A 22,503-nucleotide genomic window follows, 5' to 3' on the forward strand; every position below is an offset into this window, starting at 1 on the left:
TACAGTCCAGCATGAGTACCTGCAGGCACGGCCTGGCGGTGCTCTCTTTCTTCTGCTGCTCCATCACCTCTTGCAAGAGGTTGTCCAGGCTGTTGTGCTTCTGCTCGAAGAAATACAGGTCCTGAATCTGCTTAGCGTCCTCCAGATCAGTGTACTTAAGGCGCAGGATGGAGTCAGGAGTGGCGCACTCCACCAGCTTTCTTGTGGCAATGGGTAAGACCAGCTGTCTGTATTGTTCACAGCTTTCACAGTTGATGTTCTGGGAGCTCTCCAGCACAATGGCGGCAGACGTGTCATCGCTGAAGCCAATGAAGACATCATGCTCTTTGGGTGCGAGTGTGTGGGACCAGGTGCTGAAAGAATCCGGGTTCTCCATGTAGACAAACTGCTCGGCCCATTTCTCCAGGTCCTGCTTCAGGTTTTGCTGTCCCCAGTTGAGGATGGTGTTCATGTCCAAGCAATGCTTCTCCAGACGGCTCAGCAGAGGCGGAGGGAACTGTGTGTAGACCACTTTCTCCTCCTCTATAACAATCAGCCGGAATTCCTCCTTCACACGGCTCTTCACCCTATGAGTGCCGAGGCCCAAGTCAACGTAGTAATTGTCCCCTAGACTGACAAAGCATTGATTGAGGGCATCGTAAAGGCTCTCATAAAGGTTCTGTATGTTGAGGAGGACAACGGGCCTGCCTATTTCCATGCAAATTTTCACCCTGTTCACGGAACGGCACACCTGGGAATAATCTTGGTCCCGTGGGAAACCAGAGCCAAATATAATGTCACAGTTGCTGACATCTATAAGCCGCGTCATCTGGATGATCTGAAAGGCGGCATTGTTGGTCGTCAGCAGCAGGAGGTAACGAGACATGAATCCCACTTGCTGCTTGTGTATGTTTTCCTCCAGCAGACGGATGCAGCTGGTTTCCATCTTTTTGGTAAGACGTACCTCGCTGGTGCAGTTACGGAAGATTTCCAGAGGGTGGATATCTCTGGAGCCTCCGAAGTTTCTCTGAATGGCCTTTACAAGGAGCTCCTCTTGAGAACTGCGCTTTGTGTTCTGCGTGTAAGACACAATCATTTTGATCAAGCTGTAGAAGTCGCGAAGCCCAAAGAACTCAGTTTCCTGTGTCTTCAGCACGTTGCAGTAGAAGTTTGCCAGAATGGGGAACAAATGCTCAATCCTTTCGAGGTGGGGTTGGTCAGCACAGATGCCTTTGGCAGTGTTCACCAGCTCTTCCTTGCTAGGTTCAGTCCGAAAGACGAGGAGGCCCCTGTTCATCTTGGCAGGGTCCAAGGCCCAGTTGGAGATGCCCACAAAGCCAACTTTCTTGTAAGGCTCAGGATTCTCATCATCAACGCATCCATCTTCCAGAAGAGGATGCAGCGCCTTCAACGGCATATCAGGCGAGTCTTCAGCAAGACCGATCTCATCCAGAAGGACCACGGACGCAAACTCATTCAGGTTCTTGCCCTTCTGGAACTGACCACATTGTCGGAAAGTGGAGATGATGCCTTCTGGTTTTGAATGGGGGCTGCACTGGAAGGAGACCAGCTGGACCTCTTTGCATCTTTTGAACAACGGGCTTCGGGACAGCGTGCCTTGCATGGCATCGACAGCAATGGCTTTGGAAAGTGATTTGGAGCTTCCTGGCTTCCCAACCAAAAAGAGTGGCACCCGGAGGTCCATGCAGACAACCATCATGAAGATGTTCTCCCTGAGAGCGTTGTTGCAGGCTGTTGCCTTAGGAATAGAGAGGTTATCAAGAAATACCTCTTGGCACAACTCGAGCTCTTGCTGTAGCCAGGACGCAGGGACTGAGAAGCATTTTGCAACCTCCCTCAGGTACTCTTGGCGGTTCTCCAGGGACACATAATAGCAAACACCTACCGAAAGGGCCAAAACCCTTTGCGCATCGTTTAAGACTGGCTTTTCTTCCTCCTCACGCTGCCTCTTCTTATCAATCTGGTGGAAAAGCAGGTCTCTCAAGTTGTAAAACCAGAGCACTATTTTCATGCAGCGGTCTATATCCCGGAGGCTGGCAACTCTGCATTCATCCTTCCTCTCTCTCAGGAACTTCTGGGAGGTTGAAATGACATTGGTGAAGACATCCAGGTTTTTCACGGTGGTGATGGTCTCCACGGTGGACTTCACAATCTCCCTGATGTACAGGCTTTGCGTCTTCTCATTCAGCTCCCCAAAATCCCAGACCAGAGGCAATAAACTGGGAGAAAGGGGCTGCACACGATACACCAACTGCCGCAAAGGAATGTAACCCAGCTTCTCTGGAGTGTCTTCACTCCGGACTCGGTATCCCAAGCCAGCTTTCTCCAGTTTCTCAATGGTGTCTTCGGTGTGTCTTTTGTAAGGGTTGCAAGCAGCCACCACTTTTAAGCGGTCCGTGGAAATCCGCATTCCGTTGACGCTGCGGTCACACAGCACTTCTTTGATGGCAAAGATGGCCTCTGAGGTGTTGGCTTCATCGAAAAAGAGCACCGTGTCTACATTGTGCTCTTTTTCATTGGTGAGTGCCAGCTCCATGGCCTGCCTTACCTTCTCTTGGATGTTCTTGGAGGTAGTGCCACCATGAACACGCACCACCATCATGTTCTGAACTTTCCTGCCAGCCCTTTGCAGGTTGCACATGAACTGCACCAGCTTTGTCTTCCCACAACCTGTTTCACCCATGATGATCACAGGGATGCCGCACTGGAACCGCAGGTGAATAGCCAACATCTTCATGGTGTTGTCCAGGGTCAACTGGTACGAAGCATCTGGATCTTCCTTGTATTTCACACCAAAGACTCTGCAGAGGGCCTCCAACTGCTCGGTTCTGGATAGGTTTTCAAATTTCTTATTGAAAGGAACATTTTGGAGGGCCAAGGTCATGTATAAATTCTTGCTTATAACTGCCTTCTCCAAAACACTCTGGGAATAAGCATCAATAGCGTCAAAGTTCCCATTGATATGGAAACCCAAAAACTCCATGGAATGATCATCAGCGTGGAAGACTATGTAAGGGTGAGATTCTTGTTCCCACTTGCGTCTTAGCTGGTACTTTCTCAAAACACTGTCCATCTCCTTCCACTCCTGCCTTGGCACGCTTTCATCGGACATGTTGAGGGAAGGCATGGCAAAGTCCTTGGACATGGCGATCATGAACTTGATGACGAATGTTTTGAAACCACAGAACTCCCCTCCGACCACTGGACTGCAGAAGACTGATTTCTCACACTTTCTTAGCTGGAAGTTCAAGAAGTGCGTGAAGTTGCTAAGCTCGGTCCAGGAGGGGTTGTTTCTCCCACAGAACTCCATCAAGCACTCCAGGCATTCTTTCTCTGTCCCCTCGACCTTTCCAGGGACAAAAGTGAAATTATCAAGGTTTTGCTTTTTCTTGTATCTGCTGAGATATTGGTAGGACCTTTGGAAAACTTCACTCTTTAGCTTGTCCCGGTCAAACTGTTCCTCCCTCAGTTCCTCAGGAGGGGCAGAACTGGGAGCTCCCAGCGAGCTGAGTACCTGCAGCACTGATACACACTCCACAGTAGGAAAAATCTCCAGGAAATTTTCTTCCATTTCAATGGATATCTAAAAGCAAGAGGACACAAATCACTGTGAGGACCATTCTCCAGCCTCCCACATTTACCTGCATCACCAAAACCTCCCTCTTTTTTATTTCCCCACATCACCAAAATCCCCCTCTTTTTTATTTCCCCACATCACCAAAACCCCTTTTTTAATTATTTTCCCCTGGTCACAAATGGTTCAGCAAACTGGGGAAAAAATGTAGAAATGCCAAGATTTCTCCAAGCCTTCACGTGGATTGAAATCCCTATAATCACTAAGGTCTCTCTTGCCCAGCATCCTGTCTTGGGTCGGGTGATCTTGTTACCTTCTCCTACGCTTTCTTCTGTTCCTCTAAATCCTTTTGGAGATGGAGGAACCTGAACTCAGCCTGTATTCAAGGTATGGTGAGGAACCACAGATGGATGCTCAGCCACGAGTGAATCTGTGGTGTGTTTCACCTTCAGTAACTCTAAAGCGTGGCTCGGGGCAAATTGGCTTTAAAAGCGTCTATGAGGTTCAAGTTACAGAAAAATTGGGATGAAAAGGCTCCCTCTTCCCCACAAAACTCAGTGCAGGGCCTGATATTTCACTTTGAGCAGAGACATTTTTGGCCTGGTTGCTCCTATTTTGGTGAGACGTTGCCCCACTGGAGAGAGATTCTAAAATAATGCATCGCTCCGGTGGAGATATCAGCTTTTTAATCAGATATCAGAGATATCAGGAGTTTGGCAGGTGTGCTTATGCTCAACATTAACGGTTCGCCCAGCCCGAGCGCAGGACCCCCAAATACCTCTTGCTTCCTCGTACTGCTAACACCTCTTCCTTTTTCCAGGTACTCGATCAAGTAAAGATGAGATGGCTTGCACTTCCAGACCAAGCCATCAGGACTCTGGATGTGCCGCAGGATGCACAGATCAATCAGCAGCCGGTAGAGACCCTTCGATACCTGGCAGGGCGAAATAAAACCAAATTAAAATCGGTGTAGAAGCCTGCCCAAATGCGCTTGCTGCTCCGATTGGGTTGGATTTGGGTTTTTGCCTCCTTCTCTCCCTCCCTGAATGCAGGGTCTTCTGTGTTTGACCACCTCTTCTTGTCCAATTTAAGATCCAGGCACTCACCACTGGAAACACATCGATGTGGAAGATGGTGGGCTGATTTTCAGTCACAGATTCCTTGACAGAAATAAGTTCCTCCACAAAGAACTGGAAATCAATCTCAGACTCCATCAGCCTAATGGTTTTACACAGTGGTAGCGTGCCACCTAGCTGGGCGCGGACCTTCTGGATGGTGTTGTCCACAAAGAGAGATTTCCCTAGGGAGTGGAAGAGACGACTGTGAATCAATCAACCCTTCTACACTTGCACGCAACCCAGAACAAGGAGTATCTTTCCCCAGAATTTTGCACAGTGCACCACCTTGCCTCCTTGATTTGAGGTACCACTCAGAATAAAACTCCCCCAAAAAACTTACCCATTCCCGCTCGCTCCGAAAAGACAAACTTCACGTTCTGCTGATAGGGTTCTTCAAAGGCTTGGGCAACAGGGGCTGTCCCGCTCGGCACTTTGAGATGCATCTTCAGGTAGGTCTGGATTTCTGCGTTGGTGTAGCAAGGGAAAGCCACCTTGTAGGCATCAAAGGCTGTGATAACATAGGAGTTGTGAGCTTTGGCGTTGCAGAAGATGATGAATCTGTAGTTGGGGATGCTGGAAGATTGCACCAGGCGGAAGAAGTGGGACTCAAGTTGTTTGGAAACTTTATAAACTAATTTATCAGCACCCAGCAAGCAGTAGATCTTTTCATCTTGGCAACCTGGGGAAAGAGCTCTTCTGACAAGCAGCTCCACCTCTTCCTCCTCCGTGTCTGGTGTGCACACCAGGACCTCATCGTACGATGGGAGAGGTGCCTTCTTGGTGTTTCGGTAGATGAATAACATGTGGGGTAACATTTCTTCTTCCTTGCACATGACAAGAAGCGGTTTCCCCGCTTCGTAGCCTACAGGTAAACTTCTCTTGATGCGTGTGCTTTCTAGAGCAGCCAAGCGCTTCAGGGTCTCCCCGAAAACATCCAAGCCTATGTATTTATCTGACACCAGGCCAGCAAATTTCTTACAGTAGGCATCCCAGAGAAGATTCACTTTGTCGTAAATAGACGGCAAACTCTCAAAGGAGGTGGCCAACTCATCATGTGCCAGGGTGCTGAAGGAAACCTGGTCAGCATCGCTGCTGGTGGTTTTAAATTTCCTTCTGGTCTGCAGGAAGGTTTCTCTTGTCTCCTCGTACAGCTTGCTGAGCTCTTCCACCAACTCATCGTTGTCACCCTGCTCGAAGGCGAAATCCATGAGCATCTGCTCTGTGATGGGTGAGTTGGACAGGCAGCTCTGCAAAGCTGCCTTCGCCACCGACTCGTTATAGCCTGATTCGGCCAAGCTTTTGATGAGCTGGGGGAAACGGATGATGTAGTCGTGCCAGGTAACCGAGTCCTCACTGCCTGGTGACGTATTCACGGAGTCCTGAGGAGTCATCAGCGCATCCTCCAGAGCTTTTTTGATATCTTCTTCGTTGATGTTGTGCTTGATGACAGAAAGCATGATGAGCACCTGCGGTTCTAGAATGCCTTTCTGGACTCTGGCCAGCTGGCTGCATAAATAGAAGAGCTGGTGTGCAGTGAACAGGTTGAGGTGATAGTAGGTGTTCCTTTGAGTATCCAGGTACTTCTTCCACTCTGCCAGGCAATGCTCCATTGCTTTAGAGAGACTGTCCAGCTCCTCCAGGAGGGGTCTTGTGCTCTGAACAAGGATCCCAGCAATTCCAAATTCGGTGTATAGTTTCACGCGTTGCTGGGCATTGCAGTAGATGTCAGCCTTCCAGTCGATGAAGAGGATGTTGCCAATGCTGAGAAGCTCCAGGTACAACTTTCCAACTGTTCGAACTCTTTCCAGTATCTGTAATGTGCCAAAGACACAACAGGGAAATGGATCACGTAATTCAGCGTGTCCTCAACAGCTTCCAAACACGGCCCAGATCACACTTCCCTCCCGAGGTCTGTACAGCTGTAGGCTCCCCAGTACAAGACAGACGTGGACATACTGGGGAGGGAAGATGATGAAGGGACTGGACCATTTGGCCAGATGGCTGGTGCCATGCTCAAGGTTTGGGCTTCTGCAATCATGGATCTACCCTTGAGAAGCCCGGTGGAGCCTTGCGAAGCCTGGTCTGTTGGGAAGTGATGGGATACACCTGACAACTGGGACGACTGGGTCTTCACCAACACGCTGGGCCAGAATTTGACAGAGCTTTGGACTAGACTTAGGGAAGAGGATGGAGCTTCAAGCAGCAGAGGAGAGACAGGGGCAGCCAGTGTATTAGAGGCTTACAGGGAAACACCCATGAAATGTCTCAAGGGCATTAGGGCGTGCTCCTCTAAAATGGACAGGTTTGGGAGCTTTTGGGTAAAAATCAGCAGCCAAGCCAAGAAAGGAAACCTCCTAGTTGGTGCTTACTAGAGGATGCCTGATCAAGAGGAGCATGTTCATGAAGCCTTCTTACTTCAGCTATGAGAAGCATGGTGCTTACAGGCCCCGATCCTGCTGGGGGACTTCAGTCCCCCTGGTATCTGCTTGAAAAGCATCACAACAAGCTGTAAGCAGTCCAGGAGACTCTTAGAGAGAGTCAAAGATAATTCTTCAATCCATTTAACAGCCTGGCCAGAGATGTGTTACTAGACCTGTTGGTCACCAACATGGAGGAACTGATTAGAGATGTTGAGACTGGCAGCAGCCTGGGCTGCAGTGACCATGCCATGGTGAGGTTCTCAGTCTTGAGGGATATGGGCTAGGAGAAGAGGAGAGTCAGTGTGCTGAATTTTAGGAGAGCAAACTTGCAGTTGTTTAAATAATTAGTGGACGGGACCACCTGGGACACTGCCCTCAGGGGTGAAGGAGCTGAACGGAGCTGGCAGCTCTTTAAGGACATTTTTCTTAGAGAGCAAGAGGTCTTGATTGCCACGTGTACAAAACGAGCCAAGGAAGGCAGGAGACCAGGAACCTTCTGATCAAACTAAAGTATAAGAACGAAACGCACGGGCAGTGGAAGCACGGACACTTATCCTGGGAACAATATAGGTCTACTGCCTGAATGTGTAGTGATGGGATCAGGGAATCTGGGGCATAACTGGGGCTGAGTTTGGCAAGGGAAGTAAAGAATAAGAAGGACATCTACAGGTACGTTGGACGGAAGAGGAAGTTATAAAAAGAAAACGTACTCCCTGGTAAATAAGACAGGAGAGCTGGTGTCAACGAACATGGAGGAGACCAAGATACTCCATCTTTTGCCTCAGTTTTCCATTTCCCACATCTCTCAAGCCCCTGAACCCCACAGCAGAGACTGGGGAAGTGAAGTCCCTCCCGTCACAGGAGACCAGGTACCAGACCACCTGAAGAACCTGAATGCACATGGGATTCTACTGCGCTCTGGTGAGATCCCACAGGGAGCATTGCACCCAGCTCCAAGGTGCCTAGCACAAGAATATGAGCTGGCAGTGTGCCCAGGTGGCCAAGAAGGACAACAGCATCCTGGCTTTTATCAGGAATAGCGTGACCAGCAGGACTAAGGCAATGATTGTCCCCCCCTGTGCTCGGCACTGGTGGGGCCGCACCTCAGATCTAGTGTTCAGTTTTGGGCCACTCACTGCAAGAAAGACACTGAGGTGCTAGAGCGTGTCCAGAGATGGGCAACGGAGCTGGTGAAGGGTCTGGAGCACAAGTCTGATAAGGAGCAGGTGAGGGAACTGGGGGTGTTCAGCCCAGAGAAAAGGAGGCTGAGGGGAGACCTTTGAGCAACCTGGTCTAGTGGAAGGTGTCCCTGTCCACAATGCTGGGGGGTGGACCAGACGGTCTTCAAAGGTCCTTTACAACCCAAACCATTCTATAGTCCCTCCACAGAGAAGTATGAAGTCTTGGATGGGCTGTTGGGCACCACAAGTGAGGAACAATGCTGAGGGAAGCAGATCTCATCCTGTAGCTTGGGAAGGGGGCACCATCCTAGAGCAACACCTCTGCTCCTGAAGGGCTGGCACTGCAGATCATGGATGAGTCTCCTGGAAATAATTCCAGCAAAATCCCAAGCCCAATAGCCACCATTTTTCAGGCAGATGTTGGTGCTGCGCTGTGACTTACCTCCAAGAAACGGTTTGCCTCCTCTCTGCCCTGCTCAACCTTGGTGGCAATCAACATAAGCTTGTTCTGGAGCTCCGTGAGCTGAGACAAACTGTATTTCTTGGCCTTCTGATCTGGTGGAGATGTGGTCTCCTCACTGTCATCCAGCAGTCGCAATGAGATGCAGTCCTCAAGCATAGCCTGGAAGGCAGAGAAGACAATCAGCATCACCACACGGCCTTTTACACAGCTTTGAGTTGAGATGCTGCACATCAGGACTCTACGTGTCTTTTACCACTTCCTTTGGAGGAAAGAAAAGTCTGTTTCCCACTGATAATCCTCATGGTTTACGAGGAAATTGGTGGCACTACTTGCAACCCACCTGGAGATCTATTGGCAACTTGGCACGCTCATCGGAGGTTGATTTCAAGAAAGATCTTTTCTCCCCATAGCATTATGAAAATACAGCTGGACAAGAAACCATCTTGGAGACCCTTTACCTTGAATTTTGGAGGTGCCGAGATGGTAAAAATCCCATTTCTGTTGATGCTTCTGGCTTGAGACATGGAAGAACGCTCCACGGAGCCATGAGAGTCGTGAACCATCTGTATCCATTCCCTGTTGTCACAGGAATCTTTCTGCAAAAGAAGAACCAAAGGGAAACCCTATAACCAGCTGGAATGGCCCAGAGTTGAGGCAGGTGGGGGTTCTGTGACCATTTCTTTTGAGGATGGGGTTTCCCATGCCTGCTGAGGAGACACAGCCCCAGAGCTGGACCTATCCCAACCTGCCAGAGTGTTGGCATGTGGTCAAGCTCGTTCTCTGCTCTGGTTGTGGTGGGGAGCAGAGTGGAAGGCTCAGTGACAGCCCTGGAGCACAAACACCAGGGATTCTGTTAAATGAAGCCTTTCTATCAACTGCTGAAGCAGGTTCTGGAGTCTTTCAGCTTTGGAGATGCTCAAAACCCAATTAGACATGGCCATGAGCTACCTGCTCCCTGACCCCACTTCAAGCAGGGGATTTAGACCAGGCAATCTCCAGAGGTCACTTCCAACCTCAACTACACCGTAGACTCCATAACTCGTTTCCTGCTATTCACACCACCTGCTGGGTCTCCTCCAGTTGCCCACATGTGTGTGTAAGGTCATTTGAGATGTTCCACCAGGCCTGCACTCCAAAAAGAGCAAAGCCTTTGCCCAGGTCCTGCCAGGCCCACATGGATGTCCTGGGGAAACCATCTGACATGGCATCAGACACCTACATGTGAGCAACTCAGCCTCACAGCAAGTGTCCAGGTGACTTTTGGACACGGGACTTAAAGACTTACCAGCTTCTTGGGAAGCTTGCTGTCTTTCACAATGGCTGCTTTGATGAAAGACAGAGCTGCAAAGAACTGGTCAAACCCAGCGGTGGGACTCAGGTCCAACACAATGGGGGCAGAAGCAGCCATGGCATCACGGAAGAACCTCACTCTGTCGATATCCATGTCGTTTTCACCTGCAGAAATCGATGCCAGCTCCACAAACACAGGGATTTCTGTCTTGTCTGGGGAGAAAAAATAAAGTAAGAAAGGCAGTCGGATTTCTGTGCTCCGAGCCAGGTAACGCTCTGTTGGATGCAGGGACAAGGACTAAGTGTCTCCCTCTGTTGTATCTGATGACTTCCTCCCTTCCAGCCCACCTTTTATTATGGTCTTGATCCAGGAGGTAAAACCTTTCCTTGCACATTCCAGAAGTGCCTTCAAAAAGTCCAAGACTCCCTGGGGAATGTCACTCAAACTTTTTTTCACGTTCATTAAGTCTGGGGTCATAAAATCAAGCCGCTTCTTCTGGAATTCTTGCTCTTCCTGGACCACCCCCCCCAAAAAAAAAAAAAAAAAAATATATATATATATATATATAAATAAACAAAAAACGTGTGTCTGTTGGGAAGAGAAGGAAAGCAGCTGGGTTCTACCTCATCCTCCCCAAACCAGATGAGATCTTGGCCTCAGACTCAAGTCTGCTCTTTAATTCATCCCTGTGGGCCTCCATGAGGCAGCTGGAAGTAATTCCTTCAGCCTACCGTTCCAGTCAAATCCAGGAGGAAGGAACCACATCTGATAGGATTTAATTACAAGCTACCACATGGATCTGCCTACATGGATTTTCCCAAGAGCAGCCAACACAGATGCCCAACGCATCTCCTACGTACATATTTCGTCAGGTCACTGAGAATCTGGAAATCCCCCTCCAGCCGAAGCATCTGTCTCAAAGCATCGATGATCTTGGCAGTGTTCACCACTTTGGAGAGGGTCAGGTAGTTTTCAATCCTCTCCACCGCACCGGTGATCCAGTAAGCTTTTCCATGCCTTGGCCCTTCACTGTCCTCCATGATTTTGAACTCCTCCAGGAGCTGATCCCTGTGTTCCAGCAGCTTCTCGAACTGGCTTTGCAGGGTCCCAAGGGTGATGGAGAAGTCTTTGAGGGACAGGTAGGTTTTCTGAAAATCAGCGATAGCTGGCTTATAAATTTTTTCTTGAACATCTTCTATGGAGAAAACTCGATCTTCAGGTCCTGTGGCTTTGCTCTGCTCTGCTCTCATCTTCCACAGCCTACGGAAACATTGGCTTCTCTCCACAACATGAAGTTTTTGCATCATGTCGCTATAATCGCCAAGGACGTGTGATTCTGTTTCGCTCTTGCCGTCAATGGAGAACTTCTTCACCGCCATCTGATCCTTGAAACTTTCACTGTCCCTGACGCTTTTCTCCACGGTGCTTCTATCCACTAAACCAGGTAGGAACAACAAGAAGGAGCTCAAGTCACATCTCTCTCCACCAACACAGATGAGCCCTGAAGTCAACGGGTCCCATGATTGCATTCCCTTCCCACCCACTGGGAGATTCTATGGTTTTGGAGACATCTCCCCACTCATCAACCACGGAAGGAGCTCCGTTAACCTCAGCAGTACCTTTTACTACGCCTTCTATACTACAGCACAGCTGGAGAAAGGAGCATCTTTGCTGCTTCTGCTGTTCCAGTTGCTCATACTCCTGCTTCCTGACCTCCAACACTTTTGTTATACAGCAAGAGAAAGAGGAATCTGGAGCGGAAAAAAAAAGAAAAGACCCCAGACATGAAGGAGAACCTCTTGGTAAGAAAAAAAAGCTGCACAAAACATAACCCCTGCCAAAAAAAAAAAAAAACCCAAACAAAAAACCAAAAAAAAACCAACCACAAAATTAGTATTTCAGTTTACTCTCAGAGCAGAATTGGAGGAATTCTTCCCTCTGGGTTTTGATAGAACAGAGATGGACTTCACAATGGTCTTGAAGGCAAGGCATGCAGGAAGCTACACCACCACAATCCTTGAAATAAATTCCACTAACACCCCAAAACTTTAACTGCATTAAAAATAAAACCCAACAACCCAATGTTTTCACTCCTTCCTCCTCTCAAAGTGCTTAAAATCTCCCCAACTACTACGTTTTACTTCTGATTTTCAGATTTCCATTGCAGGTAATTTTCAGTTTTCTTTGCATTTTAGACCGTTACCCAGCAGATCGATTTCCCGTTGGCCACATCGCTATGAAAACACACTCAAGTTGGAAACTGCGAACTTACCACAGGTGCACAGTAGCTTCCTAAACTGCTCCTCATGCTCTAAGATGTTGCGGAGGATACTGAAGGGAATGTCTCCCAAGAGAAGGTGATGTCCCACGAAGGTGAGGAGTTGGTTCACCTGGAAAAGGAGGGCTTGCGCGTCGCTGCTGAGCTGAAGTTGATACTTGTGGCTCAAGTCTCCTGGAACATAAATAAAGCCTGGTGAAAGACAGCCAGTGGTTTCCCTCCTGTATTTCCTTTGAAGCCAGATCCTCAGGAAGACCCATCAGCTCCCAGTTTGCAGAGGTCCATCACATCACCGGTGTGGAGGCCAGATGCAAGATTGCTTTCTAGCTCAACCATCAAAACCAGCACCTTGGGAAGAACCCAGATTTCCTTTGGGAAACCCATGTAGCTCCCCCAGCCTGAAACAAACCATGGGGACCACCTAGGAGATTGGGCATCTGAGGCTGGACAGGCAGCTCCAGTGGACATGAAGGGCTTCCAAGAGGGACTGGGACACAGAAGAAGATGCTGTGCAGCTTTGTTCTGGCCAAGGGGAGGTGAAGGGACAAACCCACCACAGCCAACAGCTACTACAGGGAAGGGCAGCTATTGAGACAACAAGCCCAGAGTGTTTTTGATGGTGCCAGAAGTCATAGCAGGGAGCAACAGCCAGAAGTTGCCCTCTCCTCCATCTCCTGATCACAGAAGGGCCAACACTGGCCTCAGACCAGGATTTGTCCAACAGAAACCCTTTAAGCATGGTGATGCTACCACCTCTGTCTCCTTCTAATGTTTGACTCTCTCTGCATGGACATGCTCTGGCTGCATCACGTCATCCCCCTTGACATCCATCCCCACACTCACTGAGCATGCAACAAAGCAGCGTTGTGATGGGATAAAGAAATCAAGATGTTTCCCCATTCCTGGAATGAAACATGAAACTCCGTTTCTCTAGTGTGGGAGATTATTTTTCCCCCCGCTCCCATTTTGTGTTGTCAACAAAATTGGAAGGTCCCTGCTAAAAGACCTGGTCTTCCCACCTAGCTCACTTACAAACCAGGAGCTTCTCCCAAGAAAACCACTCAGGGGACACTCACGGGCAGTGGAAATGAGATGGCAGATCCCGAGACTGTTGAGCAGGTTTGCAAGAACGGGGCCAGTGCTCCCATCAAACCTGTTGACACTTTCCAGGCTCTTCATTGGCGAACACATTTTCTCAATGAGAACAGAAAGCAGCCTCTTAACAGCTGGGTTTCTCATCTTGAGGAACACAGATATCATGGAGTTGAGCTTGGATTCCTGGAAAGATGAGAAATTTCTCCTCTTTAGGGACTTTGTGGACTTATGGCTCTTTCAGAAAGACCTTTCCCTGCTCTCTTAACCCAGCACAACCAGTAAGAGTTGGTGAAGTGGAGTGTAGAGGCCTCCAGCAGCCCAAGGAGGAGTGGCAGCTCTCCTACCTCAATTTTGTCGAGGTCTCCGATGCACTGGATGACACGATTCATAAAGCAGTTCTCCAACTCTACATCAACATTGTTTCCCACTTTCAGGAAGGCCAAGCAGAAGTCTATGAGGTGTTTGTCACTAATCTACAGCAAGGAAATGTTTAAGAGGAAGCTGCTTTCTGGGTCCTCACCAACCTGCTCAAGTTCGGTGACCGAGGCAAAACTGAACATGGCAAAGACCAGGAGCATCCTCCCCAGCCAGCTGGAGGATCTCCATGACTCACCTTCTTCATCCATTCCTTAAACATGGTGTGAATCAAGCCCCGCCACCAACCAGTCCACTGCACAGTGACAATCTTCAGCGAAAGCAGTTGCTGCCACGTCTACGGAGGAAGAGCCAAACCCATCAGCTGACCCGGAGGAACACCCAGATCTACCAAGGGTTGTGGCTCACGTCAGTCTCTGGGTCTCATCACTCACCCCCATGTTCTTCAGGAAGGATTTCTCATCCGTGGGTACCCTATGAAAGTATTTCTCAAGCCACGGTGCAATTACAAGTGAAAACTCTGCAAAACTTTCCACCGAAGAAAGTTGCTGGAATTCCTTGAGAAATTAAAGAACAGAAGCATGAGCCAGAAGCTCTGGGCTCTCCTCAGCTACAAGCAGGAGGCCAAGCCCTCCTGACAGAAGCTGCAGACCTTGTTCTCACCTGGTTCACTTGCAGTAAATGCTCTTTGTCAGCAAACAACCCCAGTATCTGCAGCATTAACTTCATGGAGCTGAACGGCACCAATTCCGGCATGCCCAAGAACTTGTTCAGCGAGAGGTACACCAAATTCAGACAACGCAAGACCTCGTGGTCATCCACAGGCTTCAGGCATTGCTTTGAAGACCCCTGCGGGCAACTGTGGGCACAGGAAAGAACCAAAACACTTCTTGCAGCTCCTTTCACAGTTGCTGCCTGACCACAGACACTCTCTGCAGCTGGGATGCGCAGGCAGATTCATAGGATGTGACCCTTGTGGGCGTCCACGCTCTCCAGCCATGGGGTTAAAGATGTCAAAAAAGCAATGGGCAAACCACATCAGCCACCCTCTTTCTGCCCAGATGGGGCTCCATCCATCCCTCCCCAGACCCTTTATGGAAATGGTGCAGCACCTGCCCCTCTCAAGGAGGTTCGACTCACAAGTTCTTTAACCAGGAGTCCATCCTGGTGATGATGCATTTCAAAGCCACGTTCCAATCATCTTCCTGAAACAGAGGACAGAAAGACATTGAGGAGAAGCATTAAGAAGGCTTCTGCTCCTGCAGCTGAGGAGCTTCCACACTTAAGCACTAAAGCGTGAAGTTTCCTGGTGAGATTAAAGGGATTTCCTTTTGTCTGGTCACAGGATTCAGCTCTAACCCCAAGTTTCTACAATTAAGTCCTTCAGCCCTGCTGAAAATCTCTGTAGGAACCACGGACAAGTGCTGACCCACTTTTAAACAGACCCACCACTCCCTGCAGAGCAGAAGAAGGCCTTCCACCAGCCAGTTTGTGCTTACAGAGACTTGCAATGAGGCTTCACGGGCACTCATGATGTGCTCGTTCAAGGTCTCCAAGAGGAGCTGCAGTGAAAGCTGAATGTCAGGCAGAGGGTCCCTGGAAAAGTTCTTCAGGGCCAACATCTCCACCACCTGCTTTGCTAGCAGATCACATCTTCCGATCAAGGTCTTGTGAGCCTGTATCATCTTGAGGACTTCCCTAGGAAAGCAGGTCAAGAACATCAGATGAACTTTGGAGGACCAGGAAGTACATTGGTGGTGTTTGAGATGACCAGTAGACACAGTGGTGACCAACAGCCAGGGCAACTGGGGGTTAGAAGGAGGAGATGGAGCCTGACAGTGAGTGACTACATGGAAAAGCAGGAATTTTTGGAAATTCAACCACTTTGAGAACATTAGGACAAAACTGAGGGTTCAAGTGACCTTGACAGGCTGGAGGAGTGAGCCCGTGCCAACCTCATGAAGTTCAACAAGGCTAAGTGCGAGGTCCTGCACCTGGGCCAGGGCAATGGCTTTAGACTGAAAGAAGGTGGATTTAGATCAGACTTAAGGAAGAAACGTTGCGCAATGAGGATAGGGAGACACCAGAACAGGTTGCCTGGAGGCACTGTGGGTGCCCCATCATTGGAAGTGTTCAAGTTTGGGTTGGACGAGGCTTTGGGCAACCTGATCTACTGGAAGGTCATAGAATGGGTTGGGTTGGGTTGGGTTAGGGTTGGAAGGGACCTTCAAGGACCATCTCTACTGTGGACAAGGACATCTTCCCCATCCCTGGCAGTGTTCAAGGTCAAGTTGGGTGGAGCTTTGAGCAACCTGATCTAGTGGAAGACATCTCTGCCCATGGCAAGGGGTTGGACTAGATGAGCTTTGAAAGTCTCTTTCAACTCATTCTCTCCCCCAGGACTATTCCCATTCAGCTGTCTGGATAAGACCGCATGTCGTCTGGCTCCATCCTCCCCTTGAGGTCCCACCAATGTTCCTTCAATACCCGCCAGGACAGGGGACACAGCACACCAAGGAGAAGGGGCAGCTCCTTGAGTAGACACCAAGCAGAAGGAACGAAAAGCGCTTTGAAGAGCCGGACAGTTCATTATCCAGATCCTACCTCAGCTTTTCAGACTCACCTTTGCTTGTCTTCACTCCTCCTCAGCTGCTTGAAGGCTTCTGAAGGAAGTTCACACAGAAAGGAGTCCTCCATCTTCTCGTTGATCGCATAGAGCAGCGGGACCAACCAGATCCACAACGTGCTGTTAGTGGTCCTGAGACACATGTCCTTCAAAGCTGGAAAGTATTTGCTGCAAAAAGAGTCCAAAAAAGTCAAACTTCCTATAACCAACCTCTGGGATGCCAGTGGGAGACATGTGCCAACATGGGATGGGGTCTTCTCCCACAACACGCTGCAGGATCCATCCTTCCTGCAGGCAGTTACCTGGAAAGAGCTCAGACTGAGATGGTTCCACAGGCCAACCAATATCAGAGACACTGAACGATCTTCAAGGTGCCCAGGGTACCCAACAGGGACTCACCAGGCTGGAAGCCACCAACCATGGTTTGCATACCCTCAAAGACTCCTTGGGATAGCACGTGGCACCCAAAGTGACACATGGGGACAACTGACCTGAGACTCAAACCTTTGAAGGTGTCATTGCTCTGAGCAAGTGGGTTGACAAATATAAATTACCTTTTCCCTCTCAGATCTTCATATACGTTTTGGTTGTAGTCCATAACCTCAAGGTGCTTTCCAGCCATGTCGATGAGCTGCTGGCTGAGGGAGAACTTACAGCGAAACAAGGTGTGAAAGGCAAACAGGAGCCTAAGAAGTTTAGGGTCCTTCATTTTGATGATTCTTTGTGTGAAGTTTCTGATACTGTTTTTCACCTGGACAAGAAGAAGAAGGAGAGGGCATCTCACCAGGCTGGACAAGATACTTTTTTCTCTGATCTACTGGAAGGTCATAGAATGGGTTGGGTTGGGTTAAGGTTGGAAGGGACCTTCAAGGACCATCTCTGCTGTGGACAAGGACATCTTCCCCATCCCTGGCAGTGTTCAAGGTCAAGTTGGGTGGGGCTTTGAGCAACCTGATCTAGTGGAAGACATCCCTGCCCATGGCAAGGGGTTGGACTAGATGAGCTTTGAAAGTTTCTTTCAACTCATTCCCTCCCCTGGTCCTGGGAGAAGGATGGGAGGTGGAAGATGCTGCTGTCTGGGGGCACCTTGCATGGCACCTCCCTAGAGAGAAATTATTTATTCCCGGTGCCACAAAACCATCCAGGAAGGTCCTACGTGCTAAATATGCCAGGCAGGACAAGGGTCTTAGCTTCCCCACTCCAACGTACAAACTGTCCCCCAAGATGAGGGTCACCACTTAGCCAGCTCCCCGGGGGTTTTGGTGGATGCTTACCAGTTCCATATCCGGAATGAAGGTCCCAAAAACTTCTTCTTTCTCGGCATCCCAAAGACGGACATGGCTGCTTTCCTCATACCTATCCAGTTTCCTCTCCATATTCTCAAGGAAATTCCAGGAGATCGTGTGAACAGTGAAACTCTGCTCCAGGTGTTCCATCTGCAACTTCCACCTGGACGATTTTCCGGACAGTTTTAATCTGTGGGTCCTGATGGTGGGGAAATGGCATTCAATGTGTTCAAAAATAGTCCATGTTTCTGGGGAAAGAAGGAAGAGTTTGGGAACAAAATGTCGTAGACACCAAGCTCAGCTGAGCTCCAAAAGCACAAAAAGATCCACACATTTCTCCAGCCCAAGAGGTGCCACCCATTTTCCAGATGGGATTTGACTTGGGTGCCAGCTGTGAGTTTTATTGTGAGGGGAAAAAAAACCTTATTTGCATGAGCAGCTCATCCACCTGCAGCTTGAAACCTCCTGTAATAAACCAATTCCAGCAAAAAAAATTCCACACTTAAACACTAAAGCATGAAGTTTCCCGGTGAGATTAAATAAATTACGATTAATAAACCAGGCTTAGACGTAGGCTACCGCCATCACCATCACGTCTGGTCATGACTTTGGGGGTGAGTAGCAGCACTTACTGTCGGCTTTGATCTCAGTTTTGGGTACATTCAAGACACGATATAAAGAAGTATTTCTGTGCTTGAAGGTCTCTGGCACGTTCAAGTTGTCTGCAGAAATCTGCTCTAACACACAGGGCCTGTCTCCTTGGAAGGTGTTCACGAGGCCGTATTTATAAAAGATGACTTCTTGCAGGTCAGAAAGGGGGATCGTAGCACTGCCCGTGATCACTCTGGTCTTTCTAGAAGAGAACGAGAAGGAGCTCGTTGGCCTCAGGTTGACCTTGATGGTCAGCCCCCAACCAATGGTCTGCCCATGATCCCTCTGTTCCTTCTAGAAGAGAATGAGAAGGAGGTCGTTGGCCTCAGGTTGACCTTGATGGTCATCCCCCAACCAACTGTCTGCCCATGATCCCTCTGTTCCTTCTAGAAGAGAACAAGAAGGAGGTCATTGGCCTCAGAGGTTGACCTTGATGGTCAGCCCCCAACCAATGGTCTGCCCATAATCCCTATGCTTCCTCTAGAAGAGAACGAGAAGGAGCTCATTGACCTCAGAGGTTGACCTTGATGGTCATCCCCCAACCAACTGTCTGCCCATGATCCCTCTGTTCCCTCTAGAAGAGAACGAGAAGGAGATTGTTGGCCTCAGGTTGATCCTGATGGTCAACCTCAAACCTACAGTCAAGATTTGACTCATCTGACAAGGCATCGTTGACCTTGGAAACATCAGGGAGAAATCCACAGCTGGGTTCATCAGCCAGAGGACTAATTAAACCAAACAGCCCAGCTCAGATCCTCACATGGGGCTGAAGGAGCCTGGCCCCAGCCAAAACGGCGGCTCCGTGAGTGTGAATAACTGGCTAGCTGAAAAGGGTCACATAGACATAGTCCAGCTGGCTGGACAAAAATGCACATCGCTCTCAGCTTATCTGAAGTAAAGCAAAATACACTGTCTTTGGCTGTCCTTGTTACACAGTAACAGGAAGATTTTGGTGGGAAAAGAATGTTGCAGGTGGGAACAGAAAACTACAGAAGAGAAACTAGGGGCGGGCTTGGTATTTAGGCAACTAACCAATAATGAGCTTAACTTTTGTAATATGTATGAGCTAATTATAAGAAGGCATAAAAGGTGACTGTAAGGTACAATAAACGAAGTCTGCTGATCACTCATATTGAGTGACAGTGTCTTCCCTCCGTCGCGACACGTGAGTGGTCAGGAGGTTGGAGGAGCCACCACTAAGTGCTACAACTCCATCGGGGTGTCTCCACCTGGGGGTTCACCTCCAACCTCTGTAGGAACCTGTAACAAGGTCCCTCAGCCCGGAGCTGAAACACCTCCCGAGCATAATTTCAACCATTGGGGTGGGGTGGGTTTTTTTTTTTACCTTTTGACCATTGTGGCAAACTCTACGCAGACATTGGGCTGTTTGTATAAGAGGACACAGATCTTCAATGTTGAGTCAAAGTTATAGTGAGCTGCCAGCACAGCGACAAACTCCAGGGTCATGGTGTCTTGCGGTGGTCTAGGTCCACTGAACAGATACGGGCTGGGCTGGCAGCTATTGGAACAGAGGTGGTGGGTCCCCGCTGCATCCTCCTCGATTTCATCCCCCTTCCCCCCCTTCCCGTGCCCCATCACTCACAACCACTGTGGTTGGCTCTTGACCAACATCCCTGAAGGTTGTGCGTCCCCCGCATCTTCATCGCCTCCCCTGCTGAAGACCTCTTGGTTACTCCACAGTATTTCAGAAAGACCTGGTTGCCTCGGAGCAAGCACCGACCACTTGGGTGGGGGAAGAGGATGCGGAAAGACATCCCGGGGGTTTCTCTGTGCTGACCACAAGAGGGATGGTGGAGGGGGCAAAGGGAACCTAATGATGCCCAAACTGCATCTCCTTCCACCCACAACCCCTTCCCCTGGGGAGCTGCTGGACCTCCAGCCCTCCAGATCCAACCTCAAAGCCTTCAGTGATGACGTCCCTCCATGCAACAAACCTGGTGGAAGATCCTGGGCTGCTTCTGATCTCCTGGTCTCCTGCAACCGAGGACAAAGAATCAATTAATGCCTCCAAAGACGGTGGCAAGCCAAGGAAAGGTAGAACCCAGAATTACCAGGGAAGAGGTGGGGTGCTCCTGGTAGCGTGGTCATGGTCTTCTTGGGAAAGGAACCCCAACCTACTCTAAGAGTGAGGTCTTCCCTGTCCCCCCAATCTCCACCAGCACTCAGGCACAGCCACAGGGATGGGCAGCCACTGGCATGGCCGTTCTTGTCCTCCTCCCTGAGCAGATCCCGGGGGAAGCCCAGAAGGCTTTGGGGTGTGGCATCACCAAGAGCTTCTACCTTGCAACCAGCTCTTGTCACCCAGACCCAATACCGACGTGACTCAGCACCCGATTTATCATCAGAGAAGACAATGTCACCGAGGCAATGTCATCACCAGCACCTGCAGGGTTGAAGTTCCCCTGGTTTGTCATCTCCACCCTCTTCACGTGACCTGGGACCTTCTCCTGGAGAAAAGAACAATGGGAAGAGTTGAAGGGGAAAAAAATCAAGTTCAAAAGCTGAGAGCTCAAAAGACCAGAGAGACAAAGGGCTGTGCTGGGTCTTCTTCTGCCCCTACCATTTATAGGGTGTTGAGCTCCAAAATCAAAGCCAACGACACTGTCATGGCATGGAAAACTCAACCCTTGTCCTCCAAGAGCTTTGGCCATGAGCTTTGAAAGCCGCAGTGGACTCACCAGTTTCCCGAGATGCTTCTCCTCCTGCCCCAACGCTCCCTTTGGATGGACGCTGGTGTTCTGGTAACTCTCCTCCTCCACCACCACGTAGTGGTGCACGGGGATGTGCTGGAGCTGGTTCTCATCCCATGGTGGGACCGCAGGAGCCTGAGGAGGAGAACGGAGTCACTGGCAGTCACGAGAGCATTTGGAGGAACGTTGGAGTCACCTCGGTGCACGGTGCAGCCACAACCAGGGGTACAACTGCTTCAAGACCACAACCCGACCAGTGTGGGACCACTTTGGCAATGCCAAGCCCCCAGAGATACCTCCCCTGCACCTCTAACCCAGCGGTGGCCAAATATTCCACCACTCCCGCCCTCCCCCAGTCAGGTTTATTGGCCAAGCGCCAGGTGGCTGCTCTCCAGCCACCGTTGACCCTCTGGGTCTTTGGCTGGAGTCCTGGACTTCAATGGCGGCACTGTGGGAGGGGAGGAAACGCAGAAGCAGCTTTAGGACGAGATAAAAAAACTCTGTTTGCCAAGTCAGGCCCCAGCAAGAGGGGATGAAAACAAAAGACGGCAGAAATCACTCGCCAACCTCCTGAAGTGTGGGGGAGGGACCAGGTCCCCTGATGTTTTTATTTTTATGATGGAGAATGATGTTGGATAGAGCAGGACTTTGCTCACTTGGGGTCCACCCCCACCCCACGTTGACGTCGGGTAGAGCGTGACTTTGGTCACTTGGGTTCCCCTCCCCCCGCCAAGTTGTTCCCCCTCCCCCAACTTAATAACCTTGACTCAGGGGTGGGGGGATGGGGATACCACATCTTGCACGTGTTTGAGTGAAACCTCAAGCTTCCTCCCATCACCCGTTTTTGGCCGCGAGCCGACACGCTGCCAGCTGCCATGGGGACAGCGAGCTCCATCCCTGGTCAGACCCGATCCTCCACAGGAGACGTCAATTTGAAGGAAAAAAATTCCATTTTATGGGGGAAAAAAATGGAGAAAGCTGTCCAGGCATGTGTGTGCACAGGGAATTTGTGTGTGTGTTTTTGCACGGGGGATCTCCTTTCCCTCCCCCACCCCATGGGAGGTGGGGGGCGATTTCCTCCCCGCTTTGTTTCTATCCGCTCTCGCTTGACCTTCTCAGTAAACACAAGGTTTTTATCTCGCCCTAAAGCTGCTTCTGGCATTTCCTCCCCTCCGCTAACGTGCACAAACCCAACCCAAGGCCACCTGGCACCCAGCCAGGAAAACCAGAATTCCATCTTTTTGGGGGGGGCAGAAGAAAAAAACAAAAAAACCCACCAAAAATCAACAACCCCACACCGGTTTCAAGCTCCTGAGGCATCCCGAGCGCCCACCTCGTCTCCACCGAGGGATTCGGTGGCCGCATCCTGCCCATAGTCATAGTCTCCCTCTTCCGCCATGGATGCTTCCTCTACCGATGACTCTGAAAATGAAG

At 49.8% G+C, this 22,503-nt stretch overlaps 1 protein-coding gene across 12 annotated transcripts in view; it reads right to left on the bottom strand.

Annotated features, from left to right (window-relative positions):
• LOC119144264 (E3 ubiquitin-protein ligase rnf213-alpha-like) overlaps positions 1-22,503 on the bottom strand; it is a 44,183-nt gene that overhangs the window by 19,412 nt on the left and 2,268 nt on the right. For 4 of the 12 annotated variants that reach the window (XM_037379368.1, XM_037379373.1, XM_037379372.1 and 1 more), the window contains exons 3-30: positions 22,403-22,491; positions 21,058-21,204; positions 20,763-20,826; positions 20,314-20,359; positions 19,962-20,033; positions 19,704-19,877; positions 18,340-18,560; positions 17,696-17,955; positions 16,976-17,172; positions 16,419-16,589; positions 15,295-15,493; positions 14,936-15,000; positions 14,459-14,654; positions 14,230-14,352; positions 14,034-14,132; positions 13,765-13,893; positions 13,402-13,603; positions 12,320-12,499; positions 11,667-11,798; positions 10,908-11,482; positions 10,395-10,560; positions 10,042-10,259; positions 9,215-9,352; positions 8,736-8,915; positions 5,033-6,503; positions 4,681-4,874; positions 4,353-4,508; positions 20-3,583 (exon numbers count right to left, since the gene is read on the bottom strand). In XM_037379368.1, the coding sequence (XP_037235265.1) occupies positions 20-3,583; positions 4,353-4,508; positions 4,681-4,874; positions 5,033-6,503; positions 8,736-8,915; positions 9,215-9,352; positions 10,042-10,259; positions 10,395-10,560; positions 10,908-11,482; positions 11,667-11,798; positions 12,320-12,499; positions 13,402-13,603; positions 13,765-13,893; positions 14,034-14,132; positions 14,230-14,352; positions 14,459-14,654; positions 14,936-15,000; positions 15,295-15,493; positions 16,419-16,589; positions 16,976-17,172; positions 17,696-17,955; positions 18,340-18,560; positions 19,704-19,877; positions 19,962-20,033; positions 20,314-20,359; positions 20,763-20,826; positions 21,058-21,204; positions 22,403-22,491 (9,428 nt within the window). The other 8 variants (XM_037379371.1, XM_037379370.1, XM_037379369.1 and 5 more) reach the window with 8 other exon arrangements.

The sequence above is a fragment of the Falco rusticolus genome, chromosome 3 (assembly GCF_015220075.1).
Source record: "Falco rusticolus isolate bFalRus1 chromosome 3, bFalRus1.pri, whole genome shotgun sequence".
NCBI lineage: Eukaryota > Metazoa > Chordata > Aves > Falconiformes > Falconidae > Falco > Falco rusticolus.